The sequence below is a fragment of the Taudactylus pleione genome, unplaced genomic scaffold (genome assembly GCF_031769625.1).
Source record: "Taudactylus pleione unplaced genomic scaffold, aTauple2 ptg000130l, whole genome shotgun sequence".
Lineage (NCBI taxonomy): Eukaryota > Metazoa > Chordata > Amphibia > Anura > Myobatrachidae > Taudactylus > Taudactylus pleione.
The window spans coordinates 189,419-207,019 of NW_028284532.1; the positions used below are offsets into that span (position 1 = coordinate 189,419).

The 17,601-nt window shown below is 43.9% G+C and overlaps 1 protein-coding gene across 7 annotated transcripts in view; it reads left to right on the forward strand.

Annotated features, from left to right (window-relative positions):
- The window catches only part of ANKRD52 (ankyrin repeat domain 52), a 75,074-nt gene that overhangs the window by 21,139 nt on the left and 36,334 nt on the right, over positions 1–17,601 (forward strand). For all 7 annotated transcript variants that reach the window (XM_088473043.1, XM_088473041.1, XM_088473042.1 and 4 more), the window contains exons 3-14: positions 2,882–2,960; positions 3,457–3,527; positions 4,284–4,484; positions 4,713–4,800; positions 5,164–5,306; positions 5,568–5,780; positions 8,053–8,131; positions 8,317–8,431; positions 8,548–8,630; positions 9,671–9,788; positions 14,179–14,247; positions 14,908–15,048. In XM_088473043.1, the coding sequence (XP_088329169.1) occupies positions 2,882–2,960; positions 3,457–3,527; positions 4,284–4,484; positions 4,713–4,800; positions 5,164–5,306; positions 5,568–5,780; positions 8,053–8,131; positions 8,317–8,431; positions 8,548–8,630; positions 9,671–9,788; positions 14,179–14,247; positions 14,908–15,048 (1,400 nt within the window). The remainder of the gene's footprint in view (positions 1–2,881; positions 2,961–3,456; positions 3,528–4,283; positions 4,485–4,712; positions 4,801–5,163; positions 5,307–5,567; positions 5,781–8,052; positions 8,132–8,316; positions 8,432–8,547; positions 8,631–9,670; positions 9,789–14,178; positions 14,248–14,907; positions 15,049–17,601) is intronic.

A 17,601-nucleotide genomic window follows, 5' to 3' on the forward strand; every position in this document is an offset into this window, starting at 1 on the left:
CAATCCAAGGCCCCATAGGAATACCCTCATATTTGTGAATACAATTTCGTTTAGTATATAGAAATCGTTCATGCCCCACAACTTCATTCATCAGCCCACACCACTCGGCAAAGGTAGAGCCCCTAGATGCCATCCAAGTGCGGGCAATACAAACCTTTGCCAAAGTCAATGCATTAATTATATATTGGCCCTTTAAATGATTAACGCTGTCCAAGAGACCCAAGCCAAATATACACATTTTAGGGAATAAAAGGGGAATTACTCCTGTTCTAGTGAGACAACTGGTGACTCTGGACCAAAACATACTTCTCTTTCTTTGAAGAATGTCTCCTTCCTTTATCTTGTTAAAACCCTTTATATATTTGGAGCAGAGAAGGGATAGGGGGGACATGATAGAAACATTCAAACTATACATATTAAGATCTTTTTAGTCTTTCCTGGTACGTTTTGTGGTGTAGACCTTCTTTGTACAGTCTCTAATGTATTAATATCCTTCTGGAGATGTTTCCTCCAGAACTGAACACAGTATTCGATATGAGGACGACCAATGACCTATACAGTGGTATTATCACTTCTTTCTTTCTGCTACTGATTCCTCTCCCTATGCAACCAAGTATCTGGCTTGCCTTCCTTGTTGCTTTGTTACAATGTTTTCTTGCCTTTAAGTCACCTGAAATAGTGACTCCTACATCCCTTTCCTCTTCAGTAGTTTCCAGTATAATGCCATTAATACTATATTTAGCCTTTGGATTTTTGAGACCCAAGTGCATGATCTTGCATTCTTTGGCATTAAACTGTAGTTGCCACGTTCTTGACCATTCCTCTAGTCTAACTAGATCATCAATCATCTGTTTTACCCCTCCTGGTGTGTCTGCCGTGTTGCATACCTTTGTGTCATCTGCAAAAAGGCATAGTTTTCCTTCAATACCATTTGTAATGTCACAAAGATATTAAAAAGCACTGGTCCAAGTACAGATCCCTGAGGTACTCCACTGGTAACATTTCCCTCTTGAGACTGCACTCCGTTTACTACAACTCTGTTTCCTATCCTGCAGCCATGATCTTATCTATTCAACTAACTTTGTATCCAATCCCATGCTTTCCAGTTTATTTAACAGTCTGTGTTGTGGAACAGTGTCAAAAGCCTTACTAAAGTCTAGATAAGCTATATCTATGGCCCCCCTTTATCTATTTCCTTAGTCACCCAGTCAAAAAAGTCAATAAGATTTGTTTGACATGATCTCCCCCCAGTAAATCCATGCTGTTTGGGATCCTGCAAATTGTTTGATTTTAGATAATCTACCACTTTATTTTTAGTGTTTCCATCAATTTCCCAACTACTAATGTAAGGCTCATTGGTTGGTAATCCCGGCTGTCTACTGTCTCCTACCTCCGGCTGCATAGAGCTCTCCGGTAGTAGGGTCTATGCGTGGCGGAGCGGCTTCAGAGGGATAGTGGTGTGACCACAAGGGGAGGGGGGGTTTTGTTGTACTTTCTGGCTCCATTATTTTATGTCAAATGTGGTCCGTTATTACTGGAGGGTGTGGGGTGGAGCAGGGTAGCTGTGCAGAGCAGTGAGGAGGCCTCCATTTTACTGTATCCATTCAACCGTGACCATTTTGTGGACAAGTATAGTGTGTATAACACACACAGCTGTGCTCCTCACTCCTGTCATTTTTTTTTTTTTTTGGGGGGGGGACGGTGGCCTGGCTCCTAGATTTTAGAAAAATTTGTCAAGCCCTGGCATAAACCACATGAATCCATTGCTTCATCTCGCCTAGTTATTACTCTACCATCTGCATGTCAGAACAGGCAACATTTTCTACTTTTCATCTTTCCACTTTTGGTGAGCCTCTGCTCGCTGTAGCCACAGCTGTGTTCTTAACTGACAGGAATGTAACCTAATGTGGTCTCCTGTAGACCATTCACTTCAAGGTAGGTTTGATGATCTGTGCCTTTAGATATGCTCTTCTGCATACTACCTTTTTTTATGTTACTGTTGTCTTCCTGTCAGCCTGAACCACTCTGATCATTCATTGATTGCTCTCTTTTTATCAGGTGTTTCTGCCCACAGGAATGTCACTAACTAGATGTTTTGTGCACCATTCTCTGTAAATTCTAGAGACTCTTATGTGACCAGAAATTAAAGGTTTTAAAATGCTCAAATCACCACTACCGACACAAGCAAGTATAGCATGGTCGAAGTCACTTAGATCACATTTCTTCCCCACTCTAGTATTTCGTTTGAACAGCAGCTGAACCTCTTGACCATATCGGCATGCTTTTATAAATTGAGTTGTTGCCACTTGAGTGGCTGATTTAGATATCTGCACTTTATCTATTAAAGTGCCCACTGATTGTGTATGTATATCTCACTAATAAACGTCACCTATACAGTGTATTTAGGAATATCTACTTAAGCTGGTATTAAAAAAGAATATTCATAAAAGCTTAATTCAAGGCAATGACCTATGTATGAGTCCTAGTCCTTTAAATGTAGAGATCTCTACATTTAGTCTTTTTCAAAAGTCCTGTCCTGCTGGAGTTGCTTGTGGTGACTTTCTTCAGGAGTTTTTCTGCAGGATCCCATATACAAACCTCATTGCCGTTAATGGAAGGCTGCCTTTTTAGGGGCCATGACTTAAATACAGGGGATCTTTTTATAAGAATACGTCTTTTAATAGATTGATTGCAATATAAACATATTGGTTAACTTCAATCTTTTCAGCATGAGCATTTCCCACTGATTGACTGCATTGTTCCCATGGTTCATTTAGGCTGGAGAGTACTTTTATTTTCTGAAGACTTTGCTAGAGCTGTGGTTTCTACAACAAAGCTCACACGCGGGTCTCTCTCATCTTTTACTTTATCATTTTAACAGGACCAAGAGAGACGCACTCCCCTGCATGCTGCTGCCTACTTAGGAGACTCGCCAGTTATAGAACTATTAATACAGTCCGGTAAGATGAGTTTGGATTCATGGTACATTGTTTTAAATTTGACTGACTGCTATCCTTTATTTCAAAAAGAAAATGGTAATAGAAAAAAAAATCTACAAAACTGTGGACACATTGATGGTCAAGTGATGATAAAGTTAAGTGTTCACTGATATAGCAACCTAGCCAATCGGATCATCAAAATGTTCACAGCAGCACATGTTCCAGGAGCGGAACAAGCTCTTCTCGTTGGAGGCAGTGGTCTCCCAACTTGTATCATTTTGTTAGTGTGGAGAGGTACTGCATGTGTCCTAATGAGAGGGGGGGGGATTTTAATGCACCTCTATTGAAACATTCAATAGAGGTTCATACAGCCAGCATAATGACTTGTGTAGTGAATTTGTTATAGTATAGATGGTCTTGCAGGTTTATATTTTGGTGTAATTTAGCAGTTTATTGCAAAACTTAATTATATCTTTTTTTTCCCCTTTGGTGTGTGTGTGTGGTTTTCCCTTTTTAGGTGCTAATGTTAATGCAAAGGATTCACTCTGGCTTACTCCCTTGCACCGAGCTGCGGCTGCACGAAATGAGGTAATTGCTGTCCTAGATTCCTTTGTTTTAGTGGCCATCTGGTCTTCGAGGTGTCAAAGAATGGCCTTTGCTTTAATCTTCATTAAAGCATCCCTCCAATGACTTACTCTTAATAATTGCACATTACAAAATTTGGACATTACATATTTGGGAGGGATGGCACTAGTATTATTATTATTATTATTATTATTATTATTATTATTATTTTTTCATAATTATTATTGATATGTGTTTGAATGATTTTATGTAAAACATCTTTTTTTTCATAATAAAATTGTTCTCTTATCTAAAAAGTTATCCTGGTATTTGGATGTTTTTTTTTTTTTTTTTTTACAAACCTCTTCTGAGGTAATAGCGCCATCCCTCCCACAAAATCAGCTAGTCTGTTGTTTGAGTTGGTGTTTCCTTCCATGTGGTAGGCTTGGAGGCTGCTTATATCCAGTTTACTGCGCATTGGTAATATACTGTCCCGAATTTGTATGAATTACATAATTCACTAAATATTTTCTCAAAGTAGTAGACTGTTTAATTCCCTTTTTTAATTTGAATGTTTTCTAAACCTAGCCTTTTCTGTTCATAGTCTTTCAACTTGCCATTGGAATTTAGTGTTTTGGTTTTTTTGTTTTGTATTTGCTTTTTGGTATGTGTGTTTTTTTGTTTTTTTTTTCCTTTTAATCAGGTCACACACAAACTGTATTATGTATGGGATTATACTAGTGTTGAGTTTGACATGTAACCATTTTGTGCACAATTTAGAGGGCAATCTCGCTCCTGGTAAAGCACTCTGCTGACGTCAATGCTCGGGACAAGAACTGGCAAACTCCCCTACATGCCGCTGTTGCCAACAGAGCAATTAAATGTGCGGAGACCTTAATGGGGCTGATGAAAAATGTCAATACAGCAGATCGCACAGGGCGTACTGTACTCCATCATGCTGTTCTTAGCGGCAGTATAGAGGTATGTATTTATATAAAGGTCCAGTACAATAGCACATTACAAATTTCCTCTGGGGTAACACTAGCATAGTTCCACAATAACCCACATTTGGAAACAAACTTCTTCTGACTTCCTGCTGCATCTGGTATCATAAGCATACAGGGTACAGGGTGGCTAGAGAGGATCACAAATAACCATGAGTACAGCCATGTGGTAGTTCTATAGTAATGATGTATTCATACTTTTCAGATTGTTGTAATGCTTCTGAACAGGAGGGCGCACCATAGCATTTCTGATAAAAAGGACCGGCACCCCATAATGTATTCATCTTACCTGGGTAAGTGTCACTACAATTTTGGCCAATGTTTGTCCCCTTAACCCAGTGATTCCCAACCTCGGTCCTCAAGGCACACTAACAGTCCTGGTTTTGGTGATATCCATGCTATAGCACAGATGGTTTAATCAAAATAACTGAGGTACTAATGAAGTTGCTTGTGCTCAAGTATGGCTATCCTTAATACCAGGAGTGTTAATGTGCCTTGAGGACCGTGGTTGGGAACCCCTGCCTTAACCCCTCCCCCCACCCCTTACCTTAGTGAACATTGCTGCTTTACATTTGTCTCCTATTTTGCCAAAAACTTGGGACTATAAAACTTCCCTCACCGTATAACATTTGGCCCATGGTCTTTATCCTTTTCAGGACACCTGGAGATTACAAAGCTGCTGATATCTCAGGGAGCTGATGCCATGTCAAAGGATAAGAACGGTTACACCCCCCTCCATGCAGCTGCTTCTAGCGGAAGGATTGATATTGTGAAGTATTTGCTGAAGCTGGGTGTGGAGGTAAGAAGGAAGCTGCTCAGATTGTCCTTCTATTTCTACTTGCGCAGGTTTTCTCGTAGATGATTTAAAAAACAAAAACCTAATAAAAGCCTTTTAATGATACATTTGGATAACCATAGACCCCTTGTTTCTATATAAAGTATGTACACTCAAAATGCAGAAGGCAAATACAGTTGTTTTGTATTTAGACTCGATGTATCCTTGTGTGTGTTTTTTGTTCTTTACTGTAAATCAAAAAAGTTTTATTGTATCTCCCAACAGATAGATGAACCTAATTGCTTTGGAAACACTGCCCTGCACATTGCCTGTTACATGGGTCAGGATGCTGTGGCCATCGAACTGGTCAACAACGGCTCTAATGTCAACCAGCCCAATGAGAAGGGCTTCACCCCTTTGCACTTTGCTGCCGTTTCCACGAATGGGGCACTGTGCCTAGAGCTGCTAGTCAACAATGGAGCTGATGTCAATTATCAGGTACATTTTTCTTGAGGGGCAAATGAAGGCTTTCCAAAGAGATCCTCACAACACTACGTTAATTGTAAATCCTATTGAAACACTTGAAACCGTGCATAATATGAGCGTTTCGGTGTATGCTCAGGTGCACTGAAAAGTCCATATTAGTTTAACATTGAATGACAGGAGCATCTTAAATGGACGATTGAATGCACGCATTTTCCTAATTTCCCCCCATTTGAGGAAAGTATCAATTGTTTTCCCCAGAGTGGTCTGCACTCGGAGAGCTAATCATTTCCTAATGTATTGTAAATAAAGGATGGGACTCGGTCTGCTCACTGTTTTTGTTTCAGTCTGTGTTGAAATAATTGGTTTAGTAACTTCCTGTCAAAGTGCTCTTTAAATTCAGCAAGTAGGATGACTTCATATTAACCTAACAGTAAATGGTTTTTAGTTACTTTAGATAACGTTTAGATCAGTTATTTAAATGATGACAATAATGGATATCTATTGGAGCCTTGACATATCATTATCTCCAATGGTTTCAGCAAAAAGTGCATTTGTTTAGATTGAAAAATGAAAATGTTAACCGCAAGGAAACTGACACATTGTGGAAAAGTTTTTGAGGTCACTGATGTGCAAACCACTTCCTGAAAAGAATGGTTTAAATGCACTTTTTCTGTCAATCCATTATGGGGACTTGGCTATATAGTGGGGGGTGCATTATTGCGGCACATAGCTTATTGAGGCGAAACCGGAAGCAACAGTGACAAGATGTATTAACATCTAGGCCACCAGAGTGGAGGAGAGGACTCTCACCTCTAGTTATCAGTCCCGTAGCGCATCGCTGATGCTCTGCCTCCTAGCTGGCCCCAATACTCATATGCGAGTTCTCGCAAAAACAGATCTCTGGCGCCGCTCTTCTGTCAAGTACCGCTGGACTCCCTACATATACTGGCAGGTAATCCTGCTGAAATATTAAGAACGATAGGCCACAAAAAAGTTATCTGCTCTCCTACATGTAGCTATTCCATGTAAGTGTCAAATAGAACTATTTATAGTGCATTTGACATTTATCACATCGTACATGTACCCCAAAGTCTCTTATAGTACGTTGGTACTTAAAGGGAATCCATTTAGCCACGGCTAAATGCTCAAAAGTGTCAGGAGCTATTATATCCCGCGGCTAACGCTTGGCAAGGCGTAGGTTTCAGGTTAAGTGCCCAGAGCTATGCAATTACCGCATGCAGTGAGCCCCGAGGGTGCACTTAACGTGGATTTTTGTTCACACCCTCCTGAGGTGCCAACAGAAACCTGCATTAAGTGTACCCTCGTTGCTTTCGGAAGTCCTGCGGACAGTTGAATTCCCCCCCTACATATGGTGGAAGTTTCTTTCATATCCAAACTGGGTTTTATGTTTTGTCTTCCCTTTTCTTCTTCTTCTTCGTGCTCAGAGGACAGGGTGCTAATTTGGCTGCTGCGGCCATAATGAACAATTTATTTTTTCCTCCCCAATTACTGTGTTAGGGCTGATTTACAGATGCTGCATTTTTGGCAGTAAACTATCAGCAGGAGATGAAAGACACCCATGAACAACTATTTCAGACTTTCTACTTTTCCCAGGGGGAAAAAATATGAACACATTTAGGACATACCACATATTATATATTTACACATGAAGTTGCTAATTAAGGGATACCTGGACAATTACTGATGAGATTGAACCCCCGGTCTATCTGGAAATGGTCCTAAGCTCTAGTCTCATGGTTGGTTCTGATATATATAACTCCCAGTGGATACTCGTCTCCAGGTCTTCTGTTCAACACCTGGTTGGCAGAAGGTGTTTTTATTCATATGACTATAATCTCACAGGCAAAGGTTAGTTGGGGAAGTTGGAAGTTGATAGTTTTTGTAATAATTGGTCATCTGGAACCTAAATCAAGGTGGTGGTCTTCTCAGGAAAGAGGCTGGTAATATCATACAAGGAGCCAAGGCTAATGTTCCAGCCATCACAGCAGTTACTTTTCTGGGTCTGGTTCTAAAAAGTGACCTGCAAGTGGAAAAGGAGGAGTTAACACTTTAGTACATTTAATGTGCCAGTATCCTGAAGGGGAATCTATATCCCCAGGGTCTAGTGTCCCTCAATGGACGGCCAACATGATTTAATGTTGGCACAAAACGCTCATTTTCTCACATCTAAATCCTTACTGACTTTAAGGTAAAATTACTCTTGCTTAAACCTTTCCTATATTTTACCTTTTTTGTTCCCCCCCCCCCCCCCCCTTTTGTGCAGAGTAAAGAAGGGAAGAGTCCTTTGCACATGGCTGCCGTACATGGAAGGTTTACACGTTCCCAGATTCTGATTCAGAATGGTACGTTCCTACTCTTACACAGCCATCTTTTTTCTGTGTGATCGTGCATACACCTCATAACTTTCTCCTATGTTCCCACACAGGTAGTGAGATTGTGCATACACCTCATAACTTTCTGCTATGTTCCCACACAGGTAGTGAGATTGTGCATACATCTCATAACTTTCTCCTATGTTCCCACACAGGTAGTGAGATTGACTGTGCTGATAAATATGGCAATACTCCTCTGCATGTTGCTGCTAGATATGGGCATGAGCTGCTAATTAGTACATTGATGACAAATGGTGCTGATACTGCAAGGTAAGGAGGGACGGACAGGGACTTTTTTATTGTAGTCCTAAAAGAAAACCTTGAGATCAAATAAAGTTGGTAAATGTCTATCATGCTAAGTGTTAATCCTGTTTTGTTTTCCCCAGACGTGGAGTTCATGGCATGTTTCCCCTGCACTTAGCTGTCCTTTTTGGGTTTTCAGACTGTTGCCGTAAACTACTTTCCTCAGGTAAACTACTCAGTTAAAATGTATGTCATTCAGTAAAAAACATTGGGCTCGATTCAATTGCCCGCGATTTAAATAGTCGCCTGGAGATAGCTCCCGGAGCTGTTCTATTCTGCGTGGTGTTTAGTCGGAGAATGCCCGTTCTCGTGACTAAACACCCTGTTTAAGGCGCTAGAACGGGCATTCCCTGACCTAACTTCCCGGCGCGATGCTGTTTTCCAGGCGGGAAGAAATCAATAGTCGGGCTTAGCAGCGCAGTGTATTGAATAGCTCTGGGAGCTGATTCTAGGCGCTATTCACTTCGCGAAGAATCTAATCGAGCCCATTGAATATGGATTACAGTTTAGAATCTGTTGGTGTTTGTTGGAGGCAGATCACTGAATGGTAGGGAATAAACACACTCTGTTTTACATGGGGCTCTGCTGCAGGATGTCAAGATGTAATCCTAGCTCATTATCTCTATGTCCAGGTTAGCTCCCCTCTGTTGTATATGAATCGGCATAGACCTCATTCACAGGCTTTACACCCTTTCCCCACTAAGCTTAATCTGGGAGATGTATATCTTCTCCAGGGGCAGCAGTCTCCCTGCTGCTGCAGCCAATAGACATTTATCTTTTCTTCCTTGGGCCAGCACATTAGCAGGTTTTTAGAATTCTGCTAATTATGTAAGAAACTGGTCCATTGGCACTGCTCTTCTCCAGTTCTCACATGCAGCCAGCATACCACCAGGCTCCCCCTCATGGAGCTAGTCTGGAGACTTCAGGGAAGCTAATCCAAGATCTGCCAGATACTGTACACACTAGGTCACAAGTGATTGGGGGAAAGGGAGGAGTGGGCACACAATGTGCTGCCACTCTGCTATATATATAGCAGAGTGGCAGCACAGTGCCATTAGTTGCATCTAAATTCTTCTATTCATTTAGACTTATTGTACAATAGCAACAGCCTTCTGGTTGTACTAAACTGAAGTGTTTTGCATTGTGTTCTGTACGTGAACTCAATGTGCTCTGCAAGTTCTCTCCATTGTATTTACCCCTTTCCAGGTCAGTTGTACAGCATAGTGGCCTCGCTGAGTAATGAACATGTGCTGTCTGCCGGATTTGATATTAACACACCTGACAACCTCGGGAGGACCTGCCTCCACGCTGCTGCTTCAGGAGGGTGAGTCACTTGCTGAAGCTCCAGAGCTCAGTGCATTTGTTACTAAATTAATTGTACATCCGGAATGTTAGCTCTGATTAGGGCAAAACCCTAAATTTAGTGTTCACTCTAGCTCCGGCGGCAGTCAGGGCGCCGGAGCTAGAGAGGGCACTTCCGCGCGCACCTGAAAATGGGGCATGGTCTATAATACGCGTCCCCTTTTCGTCACTCTTGGAAGCGTGCCCGACACTTACGAACACGCCGGGCAACCCCCAAGTGCTGCTGACAGGTAAAATAGATGCCGGGCGCATGCGGCCAACGTCTATTCACCGGCGGTGACCGCCACACTGCGATCCGCGGTTGAAGGCGGCACTCGCAGGCTGTCTTAGCGGGGCGGTGAGGGCAGGGCGCTTTTTGCCCTCCAGAACAGAGCTAAAACAGCCCAGTGGGAACGCCAATATTTCCTGGCCCTATATCAGAATTTTAAGGTGATGCAATCCGTCCTTGCAATTAAATAATTTTCTTCTTCAGGGTCCATAGGGATCCACAGGGATACAATGGGATAATGTGGTTGGAGAGATCCAGGCATCAAACAGTTAATCTTTCAGCTCCCAGGATGCCCCAGGTCCTCCTCCACATATACCCCGCCCCTGGCCACAGGCATTCAGTTGTTCGTTTGGTGCGGCAGGATTCAGACGCACCTTTGTAACATCCAAATAATATTTTATTTTATTTCTATGTTTTTGGGTTAGCAGTGCTGAGCGTCTGAATTAAGACTCCTGCACTGCGAATCTACCTCCACGGGGCCGCAACATCAGTAACGTCTCTCTGGTTATTTTGGCTGATCACGGCAGAGCTTGCTAGCAGTGATGCTGTGGCCCAGACTGCAATCAGACACCTAGGTCAGAGAACTAGTGTCTCAGGGGTATGCCTTCACTTTCTGGAGGCATCCCCCCCAGAAGTTTTTTTGCACTACTTTCCCATTAGATTCTATCAAGCCATTGGCTCTCCAGGAGGCCATTTACTCCCTGCTGCAGACAGGGGTGATAATCCCAGTTCCTATGTTTCAACAATGAAAGGGTTATTGTTCCAATCTATTTTTGGTCCAGAAACCAAATGGGTCTAATGGTCCTATTCTAAATCTGAAAACCCTCATCAAGTTTATCCGTGACCCAAGTTTCGTATGGAAACTCTTCAGTCAATATATTTGTGGATGGAACCTGGGGATTTTATGGCTTCCCTGGACATTCAGGATGCGTATCTGCACCTGCTTATTACGCCATCCCACCAACAATTTTTATGGTTTGCTGTCCTGCAACAACATTACCAATTTCAGGTATTGCCCTTTGGTCTATCAACGGACCCTCGGGTCTTAACCAAAATAATGGCGGTTATGATGACCTACCTCAGGCGTCAGGGAATCTGAATACTACCATACCTGGACGACTTTCTGATATTGGCACAGTCTCCAGCTGTTCTCCAACTGACCATTGCCAGCCTACAGACGCACGGCTGGATCATCAATTGGTAGAAATCCTTTCTCCAACACAGAGGATGGTACATATGGGTGTATGTCTGGATTCGGCACAAAGGGGGTTTCTACCAGAGGACAAGATTGCGGCCCTATCATTGCAAGTACGCAAATTGCTACTCAATCAAAGGGTATCCATTCTATCAGCAATGCAAGTCCTGGGGCCAATGGTATCCACCTTTGACATGGTGGATATATGCTCAGTTCCACTCCAGGCCTCTGCAACAATTGATTCTCTCCCGATTTGAACGGACAATATCATTTAACAAGGTCCCCGCTGATCCTTCTTACTCCGGAGGTTCGTCTTTCTCGTGGTGGCTACAAAAGGATTATCTGGACAAAGGTCACCCATTCTGGATTCCAAATTGGGTCCTTCTTACGAAGGACGACAGTCTTCGTGGATGGGGTCAGTGACAGGTCATTAGACCTTTCAGGAAAGATGGACAAATCAGGAAAGTCATCTGCCCATATACATTCTGGAGCTACGAGCAGTAAACGAGCACTTATCATGGCACAGGACCTGCTTCAGGGTAGGCCGGCCAAGATCCAGTCCGACAACACGACCACAATAGCCTATCTCAATCATCATGGAGGCACGCAAAGTCACGTAGCCATGAGGGAAGTCACAAACATTCTGATCTGGGCAGGACGTCATCTTCCGGCTATCTCGGCAATAATCATCCGGGAGTCCTCAACTGAGAAGCTGACTTCCTAAGTTGTCAGGACATACATGCCGGAGAGTGGGCTCTCCACCCGGGAGTTTTTCCACTCCTGGTGAACAACTGGGGCCTACCAGACGTAGACCTCATGGCCTCACGTCACAATCACAAGGTCCCCAGGTACAGGTCCAGGACCAGAGACCCCCTCAGCCGCATTCGCGTACGCACTGGCAGTGAGATGGGACTTCAAACTGACGTATCTCTTTCCTCTGATTTCCCTCCTCCCAAGGGTCTACAGGAAATTCAAGCAGGAAGGCGGAGCAGTGATACTAGTAGCTCTTGCGTGGCCAAGACGCCATTGGTTGTCCGACATACTGAATCTATCCATAGACACTCGTTTCCTCTTCCTCTATGGCCGGATGTTAGCTCAGGGTCCCTGCCTGCATCTGGACTTTCCTGCGTACTTGCCTTTCTCCAGGCTGGGTTAGACTTCAGTCTCCGCCTGGCCACCCTGAGAGTACAGGTTTCTGCGTTGTCAGCTTGGTTCAAGCGGAGGATTGCTTCTTTGCCGGATGTTAGAACTCAGGATGTTCTCCGAGTTCAGCTACCCTTTGTCTCACCGGTGGCACCGTGGGATTTGTCCTTGGTTCTCGAGGGGCTGAAAGTTCCCCCATTTGAACCTCTGGACTCAGTAGATTTGAAATGGTTGGCAGCGAAGACACTTTTTTTTTTTTTTTTTTTTTCTCCTCGCTATCTCTTCTGTACGCAGAGTCTCTGATTTGGCAGCCTGCTCCTGTCGCTCCCCCTTTTTGATCTTTCACCAGGATAAAGCTGTTCTTCATACATGGGCGGATTACCTTCATAAGGTAGTGTCCTGTTCATGTGAATGAAGATTGTGGTTCCAGCTTTTCAGTCTTGAGACCTTTCTGAAGGTGAAGCCTCCCTGGATGTGGTTCGTGCTCTCCATATCTATGTGGATCGTACAGACTCCTTTACAAAATCAGACGCTCTTTTTGTGTTATGGTTTTCACAAACGAGGATGGCCAGCTTACAAACAAACTCTGGCTCGATGGTTACGTATGACTATCTCTCAGGCTTGCGCGCAGGCTGATCTCCCTGTTCCAAACACGACGACAGCACATTCTACTCTGTCTGTGGGACCATCATGGGCGTTTCATCATGGTGCCTCTGCTGAGCAATTGTGCAAGGCAGCCATGTGGTCATCTGTCCACCCCCTTCTTAGGTTGTATGCCATTGATACTTTTGCCTCTCAGGTTAATTCCTTTGGGCGACTAGTTCTCTTCCTTTTCTGCTCAGGAGCGTCCCCACCCCAAGGGGAACTGCTTTAGGATATCCCCATGGTATCCCTGTGCAAAACTGAATGCCTGTGGTCAGGGGCGGGGTATATGTGGAGGAGGACCTGGGGCATCCTGGGAGCTGAAAGCTTAACTATTTGGTGCCTCGATCACTCCCAATCTCATTATCCCATGGTATCCCTGTGGACCCTATGTAGTGTTCAAGTGCTGCGGTCACTGTGAATGGATGCCGGGCGCTCATGCCCAGCATCCATTTACCGGCGGTGACCGCTCCACCGCTGTTTTCCCCACCCGCGGGACACTGCAGTCCTCGGGAGGGGACGGAACCCGCAGGCTGTTTCAACGGGGCGCCGCGCCAGAGGGCAGGCTGCTTTCTGTCCTTTAGAAATAGGGCAGGGCGCAGCGCCCAGCTGAAACAGCCTAGCGGGAACGCTACTATGCACCTCGAAGAAAGAGTTATCAAAGGTAAGTCTACCATAACTCTTATTTTCTATGTGCCACGTAACCGCTGCATTCCCTACAAGCTCTTTTACTGGACTATGAAATCTGCATTCACTGCATGAATTTGCTAGTTTTTAGATGTATTGAATTGTGCAAATATTCATGTAACAGTGTTTGCAGTGTAGAACTGTAATCCAGCTAGAGCTATTCACTAAAACATTTTCTGGTATGAGCTCATATTCTTCATGTTTTGCTGTAGCACATGTTGACATTGACCTCTAGCATTTCTTTAATTGTGGTGCACATCCCACTGGAGAAGGTGGGACTACTGTGGTCTACCTGGATTTGCTTTAACTGCCCCATGCATCATTGATCAGTTGTGATTGTGTAGAATGCGTCTTGTATCCTGGCCAATGAGTATTCAGCTACTGCTGTCTTACTGTAACCTCACAATTGTTTTGCAGAAACGTTGAATGTCTTAATTTACTGGCAAGCAGTGGCGCTGATCTGATGAGACAGGATAAATTTGGAAGGTGAGTTTAAAAACTACATAGATACTATGTTGTTTATATGGATATGGATTTTGGTATATGACCCAAGAGTGTTAGGGGTAAATTTACTAAAGTGAAATTTTTTTTTTTTTTAGAAGTGAAGATGTTGCCCATAGCAACCAATCAGATTCTAGCTATTTTCTTCTAGACTGTGCTAGTTAAATGTTAAGTAGAATCTGGTTGCTTTAAGGCAACATCTCCACTTCTAAAAACTCTCACTTGAGTAAATATACCCCTTAGTACCATATTATGTAAATAGTATCTAGCCATCTTGATTTTAGTGCATTTATTTTGTGCTCTTAATTGTTAATGTAAGGTTAAAATACATGTTAAGGGGCTGAGTAAGTAGTGGGGAGTTTGTACTACAAAAGGGGCTGATGCAGAATCTCTTGCAAGTCCGTTTTGCTGCCAGATCTGTTGCAACTACCGCGATTCATTCGACGCATGCTTGTAGTGATGATGAATACCTCCACAAACGGATGGATAGGGGAGGTGTGGCTGCAGGTGTCTGTGGAACTCTGCATATGAATTAATGGCTGCATTTATTTCCATGAGTCAATTTGTGGCCAAATTGCGTATATCTGATGCCACTCCAAAGTGTCTAAAGTCTTTTTTTTTTTTTTTGTGTCCCCTTTATGTTAGGACTCCGCTGCACTATGCCGCTGCTAATGGCAGCTACCAGTGCACGGTGACTCTAGTCACAGCTGGAGCCAGTGTTACTGTGGCAGACTTCAAAGGCTGCACCCCTTTACACTATGCTGCTGCTTCAGACACCTACAGGAGGTGAGTACCCATGTATTATGAAATCACAGCTATATTTTATTTGGATGGCATATATAAGAGAATTAGAATTTTGCTGATAGTATTGAGTTTTTTTCTTGCAAAAGTTCTGCTTGTTTAATTATATACAATTGTTAAAAATTGTGGTATATAGAAGCCCAATTCTTGGCACTGTTTCTTTTCTCTGTTTAATGCTGTATAATACTTTTCACAATAATTCTATGGGCAACACTGAGATATAGAATGATGGCTCCTTATCTCCCTCTAAAGGACCCTCTTACCTCTTTCTCTCTCACATTACCCAGTCCTGTTTTATTTTGTTTGGGCCGAAGTGTAATGGAAAGTATTGGCGCTATATAAATGTTAATAAATAACCCCATCCAGAAGGATGCTCAGGTTTTTATTAGAGTGCTGGCCAGACTGGGTTCTCCTCCTGTTGCTGCAACATAAGCACTTTTTTTATTTACCACCACCTCCAGCTGGCTCCTGTCCTGGAGCTTCCTCCTTGTTGCCACTCTGTTCCTGTTGGGTTTTTCCCGGGGGCCTGTTTGGCTCCTGTTAGACCTGGGTCCCTGCCCTTCTATCCCGCCATCAAACAAATGCAGCAGCGCCTTAGGGATGTTCCGTCAACTTCCTGGACGTCTGTGAAAAGGATGTGAATGCCGGGAGCCTTCAGTGCAGTTGGGAATAGGACATAGCATGGATGTTAAGGATTTCTCTGTCCCACCACTTTCAATTTCAGGCTTTGCCTTTTTGATCTGGCGAATACTCTGGGTGTTCACAAAACAGGTTGAGTGTTGGTGGTTATCCCATATCTGGATGATGTCTTTTTCTGGGGGCATTGCTAATAGACTTATTTTCTTAGGAAAGATGGTATTGACATTCCAAGCTGTGCACTTTGCATGGTCTATTCAAGTCCAGTTATTTTGCTCAGTGTCCTTATTTATTCTTCATAGATAAATTTCAATATATTCATTCTCTTTCCTCTTGAGAGAAACTTTGCTGTCATCCTATAATATCTGTGGCATCTCTCTGCCAAGTGCAGTTCTCATTTTGCTAATACCTGTTTTCATTTAACATCCGCTATATTCCTGGATATATTTATTCTTTGTGTAATCCATGGCACAATGAGAACTGCACTTGGCAGAGAGATTCCACAGATATTATAGAAGGATGACATCTAGTGGTAATAGAAGATAATAGGAGTATGTGTGTAACAACTTTGAAACATTGTGTGAAATTATGAAATTGATACTTTTGTAATTACAATGTTTCTCTCAAGAGGAAAGGGAATGACTATACTGAGATTTATCTATGAAGAATAAATGAGGTCACTGAGCAAAAATAATTATAAGTTTAAGAGAATAATTCAGAACAGGAGCCACAGCTTCGAATTCAATTTTTATATCTATGAGCACAATATCTTGTCTTTCTACTTCAGGGTCCATAGGGGGTCCACAGGGTTGACCTTGGGGGTATAGCTGGATCTGGATCCATGGGCACCACGCAGTTAAAGCTTTAGCTGCTCCCAGGATGCACTTGGGTCCGTCCTCCTCTATACCCCGCCCCCGGCCACAGCACCTCAGTTTGAGTTGGTGCCTGGCCGGAGTCGGGTCACCTGCGCAGGGGGGCTGCAGGAGCAGCCCCCAAAAGCTTTCTATTTTTATTTAAAAAAAAAAAAAAAAAGAGCCTGTTAGATTTTTATTTTAAAACAGAGGCTCTAGTGTGGCAGCGACGGGCTGTCTATACAGACGCCCACGCTGCCGCTCTCCTTCCCCGCTGGCGCCGCGACGCCAGTACTGCACTGGGGATCGCGGCGGGAGGCCAGAGTCCGTACTAGCCGGACTCTGGGTCCCTCCCTGGACTGCTGCCGGAGTCGCCGGGGACAAGGTAAGCCGCGAGTCGCCGATTAGCGGCGGCTCGCGGGTTTTGCCTGCAGATGCAGTCCTTTGCCCCCGGTCCTAGGGAACAGACCGGGGGCCGCTAGCGGTGGCGGCGGGCTCCCCCTCTGAGGAGGAATAACCCGTGGGACCACTAGACCACCAGGGATATATGGCAAGCGGGATGCCGGCAAGCCCTGGGGTTACTATGCTAGCCAGGGGAGGAAGCCTTCCCTGTCAGCGGCTCCTCCCCTCAGCTCAGCGCGCCTTTCAGCACGGAGTCTGGCGTCGCTGAGCTGCAGTTACTCGGCCACTCCTCCTCTGAGGTCTCCAGCAGCCATTTTCTCACAGTGGCAGCGCAGATCTTCAGGGAGCACGCGGACCGGTCCCCCTGTGTACCTCTCCCCTGATTAAGGACAGCGTACACAGCACTATAGCCCTCCCAGACACTGAATCTGGGCAGGTTGATTGTAGTGGAAAGGTGCAGTGAGTATATCTTCCTGCATGGTATGTGACTTTTGCTAGTGCTGCCTGTCTGTGCTTATTTTCTACTTACTGTCAGCTTATACCTATCCCTTTACTTCTCCTACAAGCCCTACAGGTGTGTGGGGGAGGGGCGTTTCTACTGACCTCACTTATATAGATCACGTATTTGTGAGGTCCGTCACATACAGTT